At 60.7% G+C, this 17365-nt stretch overlaps 1 protein-coding gene across 10 annotated transcripts in view; it reads left to right on the forward strand.

Annotated features, from left to right (window-relative positions):
- HDAC5 (histone deacetylase 5) overlaps positions 1–17365 on the forward strand; it is a 108377-nt gene that overhangs the window by 70066 nt on the left and 20946 nt on the right. For 7 of the 10 annotated variants that reach the window (XM_073325925.1, XM_073325927.1, XM_073325930.1 and 4 more), the window contains 7 exons: positions 4021–4133; positions 6745–6879; positions 11164–11386; positions 12205–12419; positions 12622–12903; positions 14919–15084; positions 15948–16081. In XM_073325925.1, the coding sequence (XP_073182026.1) occupies positions 4021–4133; positions 6745–6879; positions 11164–11386; positions 12205–12419; positions 12622–12903; positions 14919–15084; positions 15948–16081 (1268 nt within the window). The remainder of the gene's footprint in view (positions 1–4020; positions 4134–6744; positions 6880–11163; positions 11387–12204; positions 12420–12621; positions 12904–14918; positions 15085–15947; positions 16082–17365) is intronic. The other 3 variants (XM_073325928.1, XM_073325924.1, XM_073325931.1) reach the window with 2 other exon arrangements.

Raw genomic sequence — 17365 nt, forward strand, 5'->3', positions numbered from 1 at the left:
GGCTCCAGTCCATTGTTATTTTGCAGAAAAGCTGAACCCCAAAGGGGTGAGAATGTGATGTTCAGAAAGGAATGGTTGGGCAGGGAGCGATCGTCTTTGATTAGACCCGCATGGTGACCTTGAATTTCTGTGCGGGGCTCGGACAGGACAGAGAAGGGCGTGGTAGATCCTAAGCAGAGAGAAGTACATAGGCTGTGTCCTTTCATTGCTTCACCCACAAACATCAGCCGGGTGGAGCACTGGGTCTCTGAATATCATCACGCTGACCTGCGTCCAGCGAGATCTCCTGCTGCGTACGCAACCGCGCGCCTGATTTGAACCCGCGGCCATGGGGAATGCACGCGCAAATCACGTGATCGTGCGTGCAAACAGCAGCTAAGGTGCAGTTGTGTGCGTGCTCCTTTTGCTTGGGAAAGGGGGAGACTCTCCATTGTCATTTCGCCTCGTTTAGCTTCGGGAAGTGCGGGGAGGGTCAGTTAGAATTGCTGGTCTGTGCCTGGAGCCCCGGAGAGGCTAAATAGAGAAATATCTGGCTGGCGTGTGCGGGTGGTGAGTGTTGTGTGCACAATTGGCTCTGCACTGGGAGCGTCCCGTTAGCCTCTGGGGCATGGATGTGGGCAAGCTGGCTGATGCTCCCTTAAGGGAGAGACTTGTAGAACAAACATCCCTCGCAGAGACACAGCCAGAGTTCGGTCAGTCGCTTAACCCAGTTGCGGAACTCTTTGGAAGGAAGTTTTTGCCCGTGTCCACACTAGGGCTGGTGCTGGCAAGGCACTGTTGGTTGGGCACATGAGTGAAACTTCCTAGAGCAGAGCAGGCCTGGAGGAGACTAAAGCCTTGTCTACATGGGTACATTTCCCCAGTTATACCGATATCGTTGTACAGGTATAATCCCTGTTTGGACCGTCTCAGCCCTGAGCGGTTTTTCTCAGCGTGGTTTAGTCTCCTTCCCCAGTGACATACGTGATCCTCTTATGCTGGAATAAGATTGTCCTCACGGGGGTTGTACCTGTACAACTATCCGCCGTAGGTTGCAGCGACGCTGCGCTGTAGTGTGGACACTCCCTACATCGACGGAAGGGGGTTTTCAGCTATGGAGGTGAAATCCACCTCCCCGAGCCACAGTACCTAGGTTGGCTTAACTACGCCATTCAGGGGTGTGAATTTTTTTTACCTCCCTGAGCGATGGTGTTTGGTCGATCTACATTTTAAGAGTAGACCAGGACTTAGGTTATAGCAAAGAAACTTTACTGTGTATCCAAGGCCTGGGTGATGCTGGTAGATCTGAGGATGGATTATAGTCTGCATCAGTCCCTTTGACTGTGTATGTGTGTCCGTTGTTGGCTACTCGGGTTTGCAACTTCCAGGGTAAATGTCTGGGCCAGAGCTGGTGACCGGTCCAGCCCCCGCCTGCCTGTTTCCCCTGCAGACCAGAGCACGGCACTGAATTTCCATTTGGAGACCGAAGATGGAAACCTCGCTTATTAAGTGGAGGGTCTTGATGGTAGCAAGGCTCTGGGGCCCTGACTGGCTGCCTTAGTGTCCTGATGTTGGCTTTGACCTAGGAACCCAAACAGCTAGGATTTTCCAAAGCACATCAGATGCTGGTTGAGTGACAGTGGGAACTGCTGGGCCCATTGTGAAAACCTGGCTCTGATTTCAGCATCTGAACGAGAACTGAGCTCTGGCCCTGCAAGTGGCTGCATGCCTGCATCTGTAATTTTCACTCCATGCATCTGAAGAAGTGGGTTTTTCACCCACGAAAGCTTATGCCCAAATAAATCTGTTCATCTTTAAGGTGCCACTGGACTCCTTGTTGAAATTTGGCCGAGAGCTCTTTTGAAAATCTGTCCCTGCGTGGCGTGGAATCTGTTTGCCAAGGCCGCCTGCCACCAGCCCCGCTGGGCGAGCTGACCCGCCCGAGGTTTATGAGAGAGGGAGCTGCTGACAGGGTATCCCCTGGATGTTGAAATTCAGGCCCCCGTCGCTGGTTGGAAATAGCCTAAATCTGGGGACCGTCAGGGCATGCTGCAAAGCCCATTCCCCTGGGCTGGGGAGGGGCATGGATTCTGTGATGGGGATTTTTAGTGATGGTCTCTGCAGAAGGGCTGGGGTTTGTGGGCTTGGCTGCTGCTTCCCTCTTGCGTTTAATTTCCTGGTTGGATTTAATATTGTGCCTGGCCCCCTGGAGCCTGCGCAGACAAGCAGGGACGGCAGACATGCACCGATTGACACCCGCTGGCGATCGGGCCCGTCCATCTCTCCGAAACCCAGGCCGGCCCGCCCCCGGCGACGGGATCCCGGCTCCGCGAGGAATGAGCCAGTCGCCCCAGCTCCTCTGGCGGGGCTGCAGCCCGCTCGCAGTTATGCAACCAAGCGTTAATATCGAATTAAAAAATTAATCCAGAGGCCCTGTAATCTGTGCAGGGCCGTGTGTGTGTGTGTGTGTGTGTGTGGGGAGGAGGGGTGGATAATCTAGGAGCATCTGTTGCTCTTTAAGGAAATATTTTGCAGGGGAGTGGGGTGGGGACAGATGCAGCAGCTGCCTCTGAGCCGCTGTTATATAACGTCCGAGGCGTTCTGGAGCCTCCCTGGGGCTGCTAGTGGTGGCAGATGTCAAGGGCAGGGGCAGGTACTTGTTTTCCTGAGTTGCAGGGTGGAGTCCCTCCGCGGAGCGTCAGTGGGCCCGATCTGCAGCTGGGGCAAGTCTGTTGACGGCCATGGGCCAGATCCCAGCTGATGTAAATCAGCATCCCGTGGAAGTCAATGGAGGGATGCCGGTTGACGCCAGTTGAGGATCTGCCCCCTGGCATGTAGGTGGTGCTTGGAGATCCACTTTCCCCCACCTAGTGACAATGGGTGGGGGTGGGAGGGGTGCAGAGCAGGCTGGGGACGGGGGCATGAAGCCAGCGGTTGTTTTCGTACCTGTCTGGATTGGAGGGTTGTGCTGACCTGGATTTCTAACCTGGAGTGCCCAATGGCCTGGGGCAGCTGCAGCCGGGGAATGGGGAGGCTCGGGGGGGTGGGGGGTCCATGCCCACCCTGCTGTGTGGGAAGATGGGATTTTTTTTCTTTTCGGTGCATTGCATCTGGATTTGTGTTAAATCCAGCAGTCTCCGTGGCGCGGTCATTTGCTCCATCCACTACTGACTCCGACCGCTATCGGCTTACCCTTGCTTGCACCGGGGCCCACGAGGGCGCAGCCCTGGGGGATACGGGCCATGGCTGGGTAGGGAACGTGATCTCGTTCCAGCCGTGCGAGAGGTGGCAGCGGGACCATAAAGCTCATGATCACAACTGCATGTGTGGCCAGCCCCCCCGATTCCGGACCACGCAGGGAGCCGTGCGGAGCGGTAATACCCTTCGCTGTAAAGGGTCCTGTGTCAGGGATTTAGCAAGCCCTGAGCCCGGCTCTGTGCCCATCCTTTGGGCCCAAGAATTGGGGTCAGCTGATGATAATTACATTTCATCCTTCCCTAGCTCCTTCCACTCAGGGCTTGCAAAGTGCTTGGCAAACACTACAGAATGTAACCCCTGCAGCCCTACCCCTGCGAGGAGAAGCAACAGTCGGGGAAACTGAGGCATGGAGCCAAGCAGTGACTTGAACGCTCCCCGAGCTGGGACTTGAACTCCTGCTGAGTCTCCTGTCTAACCACTAGACAACACTCTTGCACCCCTCTCCCAGTGTGGAAGGAGTGCACTGACGCTGGGGAAGTCTTGCCCAAAGGCAGCGTCCCTTCCTCCCAGACCCATGGCGGGTCAGTTGTGCAGATATCCATGCCAAATTGGCTGGTGCAGATCAATGCCTTTGCTAGTCTGGCCCTCAGGGCCGGTCCAGGTCCATGCTGGATGCCCAGGACAGGGTGAGCCCACTTGGGAAGACCAACGAAGATTGCAGGGTTTAGCTCCCGGCACTCGGGAACGACATCTGGATTGGCCTGGCATTCGGGAGCATTGTGGGGAACGGGCGTCTGTGCCGGCAGCTGATGACGTATACGCAACTCTCCCTTTCTCTTGCAGTCTCCTCTGTGTGCAACAGTGCCCCAGGGTCCGGTCCCAGCTCCCCGAACAGCTCCAACAGTACCATCGCTGAGAATGGCTTCGCTGGCTCTGCCCCCAACATCCACACCGAGGTAAGGTTTGCAGAGGGAGCCCCCCCGGGGGGCGCTGGGCCTCCCCCACTCCAGTCCTTGCTTGCTTTCTTCAGCGCGAGCCCTGACCAAAGAGCTGAAAACTCGTCTCCTCAGTGGACCTGCCCCGTCTCCATCGACGCTGCACTGATACGCGCTCGGCACTTTTCCTTGTTCTCCCCGCTCTCCGGGCAAATCTTGTGGCTGTTGTAACGTCAAGGACGTTTCCCTCTTTTCTGTCTTGTCTCTGAACGTTTTCTTTGGTTACAGGAGGGCCGCAGCGTTCCAGGAGGAAAGGGTTAATATTGTGTCGTCCTGTGGTGGGGATTGCTGGGGGCTTCACATCGCTGGCGTGTGACACAAGCGACCCGCCCGCGTGTGCGAGGCGTGTCTGGGTGGATGCTAGTGGGACGATGGACTTTCTAGTGGAAACGGCGCCGATTCTCTCGCTCGCCGCAGTCGCGTGACTCCCAGAGGGTTGGGGGAAAAGAGCCTTTGGGTGATTTGGGATTTTGAGGGTATTTTTAGCTGGGGCTGGGAGAGTGACAGGGCCTTTTTCTTCCTCTGTAGTTGGGATGCTGCCATTGGGAAAAAAAAAACCCAAACGTATGTTGCCTAAAAAATAAAACAAAACAGCCAGTGACCAAACTAACCCCCCCAGATACCTTCCTCAGGATCCGAGTGACATGAGCTCGGTAGAGTCAGGCGGTCGTTTAAATCTCATTCCCCGTGGTTGCTGCCCTTTGTTTACTTGTTCCGGTTCCTTCAGCTGGAAGCTGGTCAGTTACCCTTCCTGCTCCTTGGTGTTTTCGGAGGGGAAGGTCCCCAATGCAATCGCCGTATGTAGTTTCAGGATGAGCAGACGTACCGGAGCGGCTGGTGCAGAGAGATTGACGGCCCTGGTTGTGGGGTGTGACGGGGACAATGTCCCCTTTAAATCGTTAAAGGGACCATCCTGGGGCGGCCGAGCTGGGCCCCCCATGTGCGTGCTGGGAGAGGACCGGGGACGTTCCACTCACAGGACATGGGGCGGGGTTGGGCGGGCTCTGGTTGGCCGACATGGAGTTCCTCGCGACCACTCGCAGCCCTGTGTCGGCCACAGCTAGTGTTTTTTGTGTCCACGGGCCCTTTGGCTGTGTCCCTGGTGATGCACAGTGCCGGATCTCGGCGGGACGCGGGTTCTAGGCTCCCACCATCAGCCTATCAGCTAGGCCCTGCTGGTCGTCATCAGGGGGTTCCCTGGCCTGGTCCTACAGCCTGCAAGATCCTCTGAAAACATCCAGGTCCGAACCCAAATACAACCCACTTGAGCCATAGGTTTGTTCAGGTCTCTGCATCTCTCTTCCCCCCGCCCCGCCGAACGAACACAGGAGGGCACTGCTCTGATGGTGGTCTCTGGGCTGCCGCTTGGCGTAACTGGTCGTGATCCAGGCGCTTTGCTGGAAGAGACGGGGACGCCCCCTCTCTCCTGCTGTAGTGGGGAAGCTGGAAGCATGCCCAGGATCTCTGTTAACTCCGCCAGGCCCAGGATAAACCGGAGGGACAATGGAAGTAAGAGGCAAGCACAGGGCGAAGGCACAGAGAGAGATGGGGCAGGGCTGGCCGTGTGCCTGCCCAGGGGAGCCATCCGGCGGGTCGGCAGAGACATCTCTTATCGCCAGTCAGCCTGAGCTGCTGCCCCCCGATTTCTGCAGTGGGGCTTAGCTCCCAGATGCAGGTTGCTGCGTGGATAAGGGCAGAGAGGGCGAGGCTGGGAGCGCCGAGGGGACACCTCACCTCGGGGGCTATGTGGGCTGAACAAATCCATGGAACGAAGTCTGGGCCCTACAGTGTCGGCGCTGAGTAGGGAGGGTGCTCACTGGGGGAGGGAAGAGGGCATGCTGGGGGGCACCCTTTCCTGGGGCACCGGAGCTGAGTAGAGGTGGAATTAGGGGGAGGTTCTTCTGGGGTGCTAGGGGCGGGGCATTCACCCTCCTGGGGTGCCAGGGCTGGGCCGGTTCTCCCTGGGGTGCTGGAGCTAACGTTTTACCCACCGTATCTGAATTCAGCAGGGGGAGTTGGGGGGGCCGGATCCCAGGCCATCCAAGGACAGGAGCTCGAGAGGTGCCAGGCTGTGGGGCTGCAATGGGGCTCAGCAAGTTCCTCGGGGGCAGGGGCCCAGAGCAATAGTCATTGACGCGGGCAGCGTCTCTGCCCCTCGGCTGCCTGCAAGCCAGTCCCATTACCCTCCGTTTTAGGGATGGGGAAACTAAGGCACAGAGCAGGGACAGTGACGTGCCCAAGGTCATGGGGGGAGTCCTTCTTGGCATCTAATAGCTGCAGAGCTGAGACCGTAGGGACCACCCCTCTCCATCCACACGCTGCTTCCCCCCCACCCTTCCCCAAGGCCCTTGCTAGGACAGAGCTTCGGGCTAATCTGCTTGTTTGACGCCTGCGTTGGAAGAGAGCACCCCCTGCTGGCTAGTGCTGCCCTAGCAAGTCCTGTTTCTGGCGGGCTGGGGCTGACCAGCCGCACCTGAGCTGTTGCCACGTCCTCCTCTCTCGCTTACGTAGCTTTTTACCCTTGTCTCTTTCTTCCCCACTCCCTCCCTCCGTCCTTCCTTCCTTTCTGCAGCAGCTGCTCCCCCAGCACAGAGCCCTGGCAATGGACGGGTCCGCTAGCCAGCTCAGCCTCTATACCTCCCCGTCACTGCCCAACATCTCCCTGGGACTGCAGGCAACGGTCACCGTGACCAACTCGCACCTCAACGTGAGTATGGGCGCAAACGTGCGGCAACCCGACCCCCCCCCCAGCGAGGATAGAGGCAGTAGGGGGAACAGAAGCCGCGCTTCGGGGCAGCGCCTGGCACTAGGGAGAGTGAGGCAGACCGTGCCCATGCCAGGGGTGTGCGCTGTCGGGGCACACCAGGGCTGCATCGTCCCGTGCACCAGCACAGGGCGGGGGCAGCGTGGAGCCAGTCTGAGCTGGGGGCCGTTTCGCACCCACGTCGCGCGGATGTCGATGACGGTGGGAAAGCCCGGCCAAGAACCCAGGAGTCCTGGCTCCCACACACTAGAGATAATCTGCACGAAGGCAGAGCTTTACCTCACAGCAGGGGTAGTTAATAGGCAGACTGGGGGTCATATCCCGACCGCCAGATCCTTTTGAACAGACCCTGAAATCTTTTAATTTGCTGCTGCTTATCGTTATTGTTGGGGGTGTTTTTAAAATGATTTTCTCTGGAGTCTGGACCTTGACCAAGAAATTTGGACCTTGACAAAAAAGAATGGACTATCCCTGCCTTACAGGGTGAGCAGCACTCGTTTCCCTCGAGTTATTTGAGGGGGGCAACAGCACCCCCATTCTGATAAATCTGGGTAGCATTGCTGTAGATTAAGGGTGAGATGAGCTTAGAACCTCAGCCCCTAGTAGCAGGAAAACGACAGGCAGAGGAACGTGCTCTGCTGTGTGCCAGGGTAAAACTGAGCAACCCTGAGAGCCAGGAGCTCCTGTGTCCTGAGCCTGGCTCTGCCACCGGAACCTGGCATGGCCTTAGTTAAATCACTTAGCGCTCTGTGCCTTAGTTTCCCAGGGAACAGTTCTTCACAGGAGCATAGTGAGCAGCAGTCAAAGCGCGTAAAGCACTTTGCCGGTGAAGAGCTCCATAAAAACAAGCCAGTCCTCTTAACCTCCATTTCAGGGATGGGGAAACTGAGGCACGGACCGGGGACAGCGACGTGCCCAAGGTCGTGCAGGGAGTCAGCGATGGAGCCAGCAATAGAACCCAGGGGTCCCGACCCCTCGTTCCCCAGCCCTCGCCACTAGGCAGCTCTCCCCGCCTGAAAGAATTGTCATCCTAAATAGCGCTAGATAAATGCTAAGCTGTGGTTATTGTGGGGGTAATGGGAGAGAGTTGCTGCAGCTGTAGCATGGTCCCCCCCAGGCTCATGGCCCCCCAAGGCTCTGTAGGTGTGTCCAGGGCTTTGCATGCCCTGCCTGCAGGGGGAGCTCCTAGGAGATTCTCTTTGCAGCTTACGCTAGTGTCGCTAGGGGCCCCCCTCTGATCTGCCACCCTCCCCTCTGCAGGCCCATGCGCTCAGACCCCCATGCATGGCCAGGTCCCAGAGCAGAGCTGCAAACCCTGGGATCTCAGTGCAGCCTGGAACTGGGACCGTAGTTTGGGGGCCAGCGTGCATTGGGGGCCGAGGTGTGGGGACTTCCAGCCCGGTCAGGGTGGGGAGTTTTCTGATCACCCACAAATGGGTCTGGGTCTGTGAACCTGCTAGGGGTGACTCGGCCCCGTGCAGCCAGAGGGGGGTGTGGGGCTGTTTGCCTGGCCTGGGGATGTGCCCTCAGGGTGAGCTGGGCTCCAGACAGAGAAGCCCCTTGCGACTGGCTGCGTCTGGCCGCTCTGCAAAGCCCAGCGTCTCGCTGGGACCCCACTGTCCCACCGGCGGGTCAGGCTGCTTCCACCCCCCAGGGAGGGAGGCACTTTACCCAGACAGGCCAGGCTGCTTTGGGGACCCGGTTCTGACCCGGCTGATTCTGCGCAAGCCCTGGGCTGAGGGGCCGACTTCAGTTCTGTGGTGCGGGTACCGGCCGGAGCCTGCTCCGTCCCCCTTGGCCTGGTCCCACTGGCTCCCCTCTCTGGGGTGCTCAGCGCGTCGGACCCTGCTCCTGTCAAATGTGGCTGTACCGGGGAGGCTGAGTGCTCACCCCACCACACGCACGTCCATCCGACACACACACACAGGTCCATCGGCCACCCCTCCACCCCCCACAGGTCCATCACACACCCACACACGTCCATCACGCACACACACAGGTCCATCTCTCTTTCTCTTTGTCACACAAACACAGGTCCATAAGACACACCCACACCCACACACGTCCATCACGCACACAGACAGGTCCATCTCTCTTTCTCTCTATCATACACCCACACCCACAGGTCCATCGCACACACACACAGGTCCATCTCTCTTTCTCTGTATCATACACCCACAGGTCCATCACACGCCCACACCCACACACGTCCATCACGCACACACACAGGTCCATCTCTCTTTCTCTCTATCTCTTTCTCACACAAACACAGATCCATCAGACCTCCCACACCCACAGGTCCATCCCACACCCACAGGTCCATCACATACCCACACCCACACACATCCATCACACGAACACAGAGGTCCATCTCTCTCTCACACGCACACACACATGTCCATCAGACACACACACACACAGCCATCACGCCCCACCCATCACGCTGCCCTCACCAAACAGCCGCCCGTCACACACAGGTGCTATTGAAGAACCCACCAGGTACCGGTGTGGAAAGGCCTTTGCAAACCTGGCACTTTGGAGTCTTGGTGGCATTAAGGGCCCTAAGATGGTTGGGCTCAGTACGGGGGGTAAGCGGGTAAAACTCTCCGGCCTCCTTGTTTGGAAATGATTGTCCTTCCATGCGGCCCCCTCCTTCTCTTCGTTACTGTCTCCACCCTGTCCCGCACATCAAACAGTCGGGGCATCCGTCACCTTTGACTTTCCTTAGCTGCTTGTGGCTCTGTTGGTTTTAAACCGTAATTAGCAAATCCGAACAAAGAATAATACTGAAGAAATCAACTGTTTCCCCGAAAAAACAACAGCCCGGCTTGAGGATGGGCCCACGGCTGCAGAATGGGTCCTTGCCCACATGTGGGGACCGCGGGGTTCGGTCAGCTTCCCCCAGTTGCTGTCACATTTTTGCACGTGATTTCCTCCCCTCTTTTCCATCTCTCCCCGCAGGGCGGGAGGAGGCTGCAATGGGGCGAATGCAGGAGAATGGGGACTTAGCCCGGTCTGGGCTCGAGGCTGGGAGGAGTGGGGCATTCGCTGTCTCGTGTCTCGCGGGTGTTATCCCACTGCTCCGATTCTTGCATGCCCGGGAGAGAGCAGAGCTGCGGGGCGGGGGGCTGCAGGGCAGGGTTCGGGTGCGTTGGCAGAGCGGGGTGCGCGGAGGGGCAAGTGCAAATATTGAAGATGCGTTGGCAGAGTTCGCTGCGTGCTCCAGCCACGCCCTGTGCTCCTGTGAGCAGCTTACACAAAGTGGAGACCTCGTCCCTGAGAGCCGAGGGGCCGAGCAGCTGTTTGGATGGGAAGGGGCTTGGCGGGAGAGGGATTCGTCCTGCCCGGAGACAAAGCCTGCTCCTGGGGTTGGAGCCAAGAGGCCGCTGGTCACTCCAGTTTCCTTGAGCCGAGTGAGGCCGGGTGTCCAGCCAGGGTCTGTCTTGAACAGTGGTTTTCAACCTGGGGTCCGTGCAGCCTTGGGGGCCCACGGACTATGGCTAAGATTTCCAGAGGGGGCCGCGCCTCCCTTCGAAATTTTGTAGCGGTCCACACATGAAAAAAGGCTGAAAACCCCTGGCGGGGGACCGTCGAGAGCCCAAGATTTCAGGCCTGCGGCAGCGTGGGCATGCCAGGCGTGGCTCTGAGGTGGCGGGAGCCTCCCTGGTGGTGTTCGTGGTTGTGATGGCGGTGGGCAGAGCGGGCCCTTCAGCTCAGGCTGGGGGTGTCGGCCCAAGGGCTTAACCCTCTTTAATGCGGATGGTTCCAGGCAGATCTAGGACGGGCACCCAGCTGGCCGGTGCCACTTCTCGAGCCGGGCGTGACTGCAAGCCCATGGCAGCCATGGGTGGGCACGCTGGCCACCAGCCAAGGTGCACAGGGCATGGGACATCTTTGTCAGCTCCACCTTCACTGGGGCAGGGCTTTGCAGCCATCTGGGGAGGGGAGCAGAGATGGGGACAGACCCGGATGCGGGTTACTTCATTCATGGTCCTAATACCCCCCTTCCCCATTGGTAAGCCCAATGGGTTTGTGGTCCACAGGAGACCCTGCTGCCCCCGTCCTGGCTGGGAGCCCTGAGCAGGCAGAGGTGTGTTTGTTGGGGGGGAAGGGGACATGATCGCGCCCTCCTGTGCCTGGCCAGCTTTCAGGAGCAGGGCAAAGGTCTGCAGAGGAGCAGCCCCCCCCCCCCCCCGACACTCTCTCTTCTCTCTCCTTCCCCCGCAGGCTTCCCCGAAGCTCTCCACCCAGCAGGAGGCGGAGCGCCACGCCATCCAGTCGCTGCGCCAGGGCGGGGCCCTCACGGGCAAGTTCATGAGCACCTCGTCCATCCCCGGCTGCCTGCTGGGGGTCGCCCTGGAGGGCGAGACCAACAGCCACGGGCACGCCTCCCTGCTGCAGCACGTGCTGCTCCTGGAGCAGGCCCGCCAGCAGAACACGCTGATCGCCGGTGAGGGCGGGCGGGGGGGCCCAGGCCATGCTGGGGGAGGGCAGGGGGCCATCACCGAGGGACAGCTGCCCTGAGACGGGGCTTGGTATCGTTCGGACGCCCAGTCCCCGGCTCTAACCACTAGGCCAGAGCTGGGAACAGAGCCCGGCGTTCGGACGCCCAGTCCCCGGCTCTAACCACTAGGCCAGAGCTGGGAACAGAGCCCGGCGTTCAGACGCCCAGTCCCCGGCTCTAACCACTAGGCCAGAGCTGGGAACAGAGCCCGGCGTTCGGACGCCCAGTCCCCGGCTCTAACCACTAGGCCAGAGCTGGGAACAGAGCCCGGCGTTCGGACGCCCAGTCCCCGGCTCTAACCACTAGGCCAGAGCTGGGAACAGAGCCCGGCGTTCGGACGCCCAGTCCCCGGCTCTAACCACTAGGCCAGAGCTGGGAACAGAGCCCGGCGTTCGGACGCCCAGTCCCCGGCTCTAACCACTAGACAACACCCCTCTGTGACAGAATCGCCAGCCTGCGGGGGGCCAAGCTGGAGGCAGGCCAGAGGGGTCGTGGGATGGATAGCCTGCTGGGAGGGGGGGCTGCCTTGCAGGCGCAGCAGGGGGCCGGGGCGCAGGGTTTCGTTCCCGGCCGTGCCCCCGCCCTGCTGCCTGGCGTCGCCCTGTGCGTGTTTAGCGGCGTGGCAACCTACACGCCAGGAGCAAGGCCGGCCGCCTGCGCAGTGACCAGCGCGGGGGGGGGAGAACCCAGGCGTCCTGACGCCTTGACCAGCAGCCCCCCGTGCGTCCCGCTTGACCCTCCGCCCGGGTGCTCTCTCCTTCCAGTGCCGCTCCATGGCCAGTCCCCGCTGGTGACGGGCGAGCGCGGCTCCACCAACATGCGGACGGTCAGCAAGCTGCCCCGGCACCGCCCGCTGAGCCGCACCCAGTCGTCCCCGCTGCCCCAGAGCCCCCAGGCCCTGCAGCAGCTCGTCATACAGCAACAGCATCAGCAGTTCCTGGAGAAGCAGAAACAGCAGCAGCAGATCCAGCTTGGCAAGGTTGGCCGGGGGAATGGGGCAGGGCGGGGCGGCTTACGGGGCGGGGCGGCTTGAGCCTGTCGATCACCAGAGAAAGCCCCCCCTCCCCTTGGGCCACCTGCGAGGCAGGGGGGGGGGGCGTATCAGCTGCCATACGTGGCCCCGGGCGCCAACCCCTTGTGCCCGTAGACAGCCCCAAGAGCCCTTGCCCCTCTCTTTAAAGATCATCACCAAGACGGGCGAGCTGCCCCGCCAGCCCACCACGCACCCCGAGGAGACGGAGGAGGAGCTGACAGAGCAGCAGGAGGTGCTGCTGGAGGACAGGGTGCCCCTGGGGCCGGTGGCCTTGGTGGTGGACGGCTCGCCGGAGAGCGAGAGCACGCAGGACGAGCTGGAGGAGGACGAGGGCGGCGAGCCGGTGAAGGACGACGGGGGCGCGAGCGGGGATGAAGAAGAGCCCATCGACTCACCGGAGGTGGAGGAGCTGGGCATGGCTTACAAGCAGGTGAGCCCCTCCCACTGCTCCCCTAAGTGAACTCGGGTCTCCTCTACCTTATGCATCATCTGCCAGGAGAACGGCCCCTCTCTTTAGGCTGACAGGTGGATTCGAACCCAGGACTGTCAGCGCTAAGGCCTTGTGCCGCTGCTGCTTGGGCTAAAGGAGTGACTCCCCCAGCTGGCACCTGTAGTAGGCTCGTATCCTCTTCTGTGCTCCAGCCACCAGAGGGCGACGCTGTGCTAATGGGGGATGTGGGACCCCTGGGAGGAGGGGGCAGCCGTGGGAGATGCTCGCCCCAAATGTTTACTCCAGCTGCAGCGTGTGGCTGCAGGGGTCACGCCGTTCCAGCCTGCACAATGGGTAGGGGTGGGGCAGCTGTTTGCCCTGCAGATCCTTCCAGCCCGCCTTGATCCAGGCACGTATCCTTGGCCCATCACCATGTGGGTCCGGATCCCAGCTTTCCCCATCCCCCATTGAGGGGTTTGGCTCAGGCCCCCAGCTTCCCTTGCCAGGGTGTGTTGTGCTCATGGGGGGCTGCACCGAGGGCTCGTCATGCTCACAGCTGGTTGGGAGGGGGCGTCCTTCTCTCCTGAGGCTCCCCACCGGGCTGCTGGGAGAGCCAGGGGGGCTGGGAGGTGGGGGGCTCGCCCTGGCCAGCCAGCTGTGGCGGGGCAGGGTAGCAGGCGCTCGCCCCGGCCAGCTGGGTCCAGCTTACACAGAAACGGGCTAGTGAGATCATCGGGCAACTGGAAGGTGGCTAGGGCTGGCTCCTGATGAAAGCCCCGGCCGGCAGTGGAAAGTGGCCCCAGTCGCGGGGCTGGGCGCATGAGCAGAGCCACAGCTGGCAGTGGGGCAAAGGCCTGGGCACAGTAACCACCCGCTTGCATGCCTGGCCGTGCTCTGGTATGCAGGCCCACCTCGCGTGGCCGGCCGCACGCGCCCCCGGGGCGCTCTCACGCCTGATCGCACCCTCCCAAAGCCCTGCGTCCTTTGGCACGCCCCGGCCCCCGTCTCCCATCCTGCCCAGCTGCAGCCGTTCGAGCCAGCTCTCCGCGGCCCGCTTCGGCTTTCAGCTCCGCCTCTGCCGAGCCTGCTGCCTGCCAAGCCGGCTCCCCATTCATCAGCCCCGGCTCTGAGGGGCGAGTGACTCATCCACACCCGCGCATCGCCCTCTTTGCTCCCCGCTTCCGGCCCCCGCACAGCCCCCCCCCGCGTCGTACCCAGCTGCTGCTGCTTCCGGGGTATGACTCATCCAAAGCCTCTCGCATCCCCGCTCCCCCGGCTGCTGAATATTTGATCGGGCGGGGGTGCGTGTGGACGCGCGGCGGGAAGGGATGAGTCTCGTTCCCCGGAGGGGATGGGGTTTGTAAAAGGAGAGCGGTGCGGGCGGGCAGGTGGGAAGCCGCTGGTGTCTCAGCAGTGCCAACGGTGCGCTGTGGTGTTGTCGGGCCCTGGCACGAGGAAAGGGATAGACCTGGGAACTGCACCCCTGGGCCAACCCATGCCCTTAACCTCATCACCGGGGGTACCTGGGGCACTGCAGGCTGGTTTTCTACAGGGTTATAAACATGACACAGAGGAAAGGGGCAGGAGGAGCCTGGCTGCTGGGCGAATGCGGATGCCACAGCCTGGGTGTTGTGGGGCATCGAAAGCCAACCTGGTTCAGCGGGAGGCGGTATGGGGCAGATTCGGACAGATGTGCGAGTGCCCAGAGCTGGCTGAGTGGGACTGAAGGTGCCCGCTTGCCCCGTGCGCTGGGCCCCCTGCCAGCTGGCCATGCCTCTGCACAGATCCTGTCTCTGCCCTACAGAATGTACAGTCTTAATAGGCAGAGCAGACAAAGGATGGGAGGGGAAACTGAGGCACGGAGAGGGGCCTGGGTGGGTCAGTGGCAGAGCTGGGAACAGAACCTGCGTCCCCGCTTGTTGCCCTGCCGCTGGACCGTGCTGCCTCTGGAGGGCTCGGCCGTCGGTGAATTTTCCGCCCTGTGTACATCCTCTCTCTGCGCCGTGTTCTGGCAGGTGTTCCCAGACGCTCAGCAGCTGCAGCCCATCCAGCTCTTCCCAGCTTCCCTGACAATTGCCACCCTGCCTCACCAAGCGCTGAGCCGGACCCAGTCCTCGCCTGCCACCGCGGGCATAAAGACCACTACGGCTGAACCCCCGGTCAAACACCTATTCACTACCGGTAAGAAGTCATGTGTCTCGCTCCTCCCAGAGGTCACCTGGGGGGAAAAGCAGCCCAAGCCATGCCCACAGCCCAAGCTCCACCCTCACGATGCTGAAGTGGGGTGCTGTTTACAAAAACGTGCAGAAGCACATAACGTGATCATCCCTCTCCTTTCTTGAGTGCTTTGATCAGTCGGGGAACCGCTAATGCAAACAGTCATCATTAGACTTCAGAGTGAACATCCCGCTGCGCTGAATGGGGCAGCTCAGGCCTTCTTCGTGTGCTTGTCTGCGGACTCAGGTGGACATCAGGATGTGGCTCATGCCCGGGTCAGCTTTGGACGGTTTCTTTTACAGCCCTCAGGCCCAGAAACTTTTAAATGATTGAGAAAATGAAAATGTAAGATTCTGGAGCAGGGTCTGGCAGGAGGAGTCTCAATTGGCCGAGACAGCCAAGTTCTCTCTGCTTTTCCGGATGATCTGCCTTAGAAAAGAGACCCAGGACTACGCTACAATAAAAAACCCGCGGCACCAAGTCACAGAGCCCGGGGCAGCTGGCTCAGGCTGCGAGTGTAAAATCGCAGTGTTGATGTTCAGGCCCGGGCTGGAGCCTGGGCTCTGGGACACTCCCGCCTCGCAGGTCTCGGAGCCCGGGAAGAGCCCACACGTCTACACTGCAATCTTACAGCCCCTCAGCCTGAGCCCTGCAATCTGTCTCTTCTCCCAGCCGCCACACCGAGTAGGGTGGGTGACACCTGCTCACTGCCCCTAGGAAAGCCTCCAGGGCTGTGCCCCAGGCCATGGGCTGCCCCACAGCCAGAGGGATCTTGGCTGCCATGGGGTTCCTGCCGTACTTCCTGTCCCTTCCCTTCTCTCCCCCAGGCGTGATCTATGACACGTTCATGCTAAAGCATCAGTGTATGTGCGGGAACACTAATATTCACCCAGAGCATGCTGGGAGAATCCAGAGCATCTGGTCCAGGCTCCAGGAGACCGGCTTGCTGAGCAAGTGCGAGGTGAGGATCCTAAGGAGGAGGCTGGGGGAACGCCCCTGCCCTGGTGCAGGGTGGGGGGATGTGGGGGCTCAGGAGGCAGCTATCAGGGGTTGAACCTCGTGCAGAACGTGTCATGGGACCATGAGTAGCTGGGGCCTTGGTTTATTGTCCCACCTCAGAGATGGCAACCGTGGCGCCCCGGCACCATCTCCGACGTCGTCACTGCAGAGTTAGCCCCGGTGATGGGCACCCGCCCGCGCGTGAGCAGCCATGGGGCAAAGCCCTGCCCAAGTCACGGGGCCCTTGCTGGCACTGCGTTCCCCCAGGTGTGTCGCTGGGACTTCCGGGGGCACAGCCCCCCGGTTCTTGGTGTTGCACTACACAGAGCCGCTCTGTGATTCTCTCTCGTGGGAGAACTTGTCTGTCCTTGGCCCGTGGGGGGATTGTGGGACTCGGCGTGCAAAGGGTTTAGCCGGCGTTCTCGCTGCAAAGTGAGGTTATCAGCCCGAGGGAAAGCAGCACCCGGGCGCCAAGCCTCAGCCGTGCCAGCCAGCTGGGGTTGAAAGCCCCACCAAATCCGGCGAGAGGGTTTTGGGTGTGGACGGGGGCGGGGGGAGAGCCCGGATTCACTGTGTAGTGCAGACGTCGCCCTTCCTAGCGCAAGAGACTCGGGTGGGGATGGACCCTCCCCAGCTCCATCCAGCCCGGCCAGCTGCCCGCCAGAGGTGTCAGTGAGATCGGATTCCCCCTGCGTGGAGCAGCCTGCCCCGCAAAGGGGGTGGCAATAGCCCACTGAGAAACCCCCGCCCCTGCCAGCCTAGGGATATGGTGGGGAGGGGGTATGGCTGGAGTGTTCTGTGCTGCTGCTCTTCTCTGCTGCCCACGGCCTGTAGGGGGCGATAGGAAGTGCAGTACAGGTTAAAGCAGCTCTGGGGTGGCTCTGAATTACCTCAGGGGCTGGAGAGGGCTCTGCACGGCCTCCGAATACAGGGAGCACACCCCCTGCAGTCCTGCCCCACGGGAGGGGACCCCAGTCAGCTGACTGGTCCCCAGCACGTGAGGTAAGAGCATCCACGATCCAGCCACCCCTGGCTGCAGCTCACCCCGTTCAGAAGCAGGGTTGTCACCTCTGAGGTGCAAAAACCCAGGACCCCCGGTGCTGATCCTGAGCCCCTCGAAGCGGACGGCTGGCCGTGTGCCCCGAGCACTGAGACAGATTTCCCAGCCCAGCTACCTCCATAAAGCGACGATCCTGGGACCGTCTGGCCAGGCACAGCCCCGCCGGGGACCTGCCCTCACCCCTCT

The sequence above is a fragment of the Lepidochelys kempii genome, chromosome 27 (genome assembly GCF_965140265.1).
Source record: "Lepidochelys kempii isolate rLepKem1 chromosome 27, rLepKem1.hap2, whole genome shotgun sequence".
Lineage (NCBI taxonomy): Eukaryota > Metazoa > Chordata > Testudines > Cheloniidae > Lepidochelys > Lepidochelys kempii.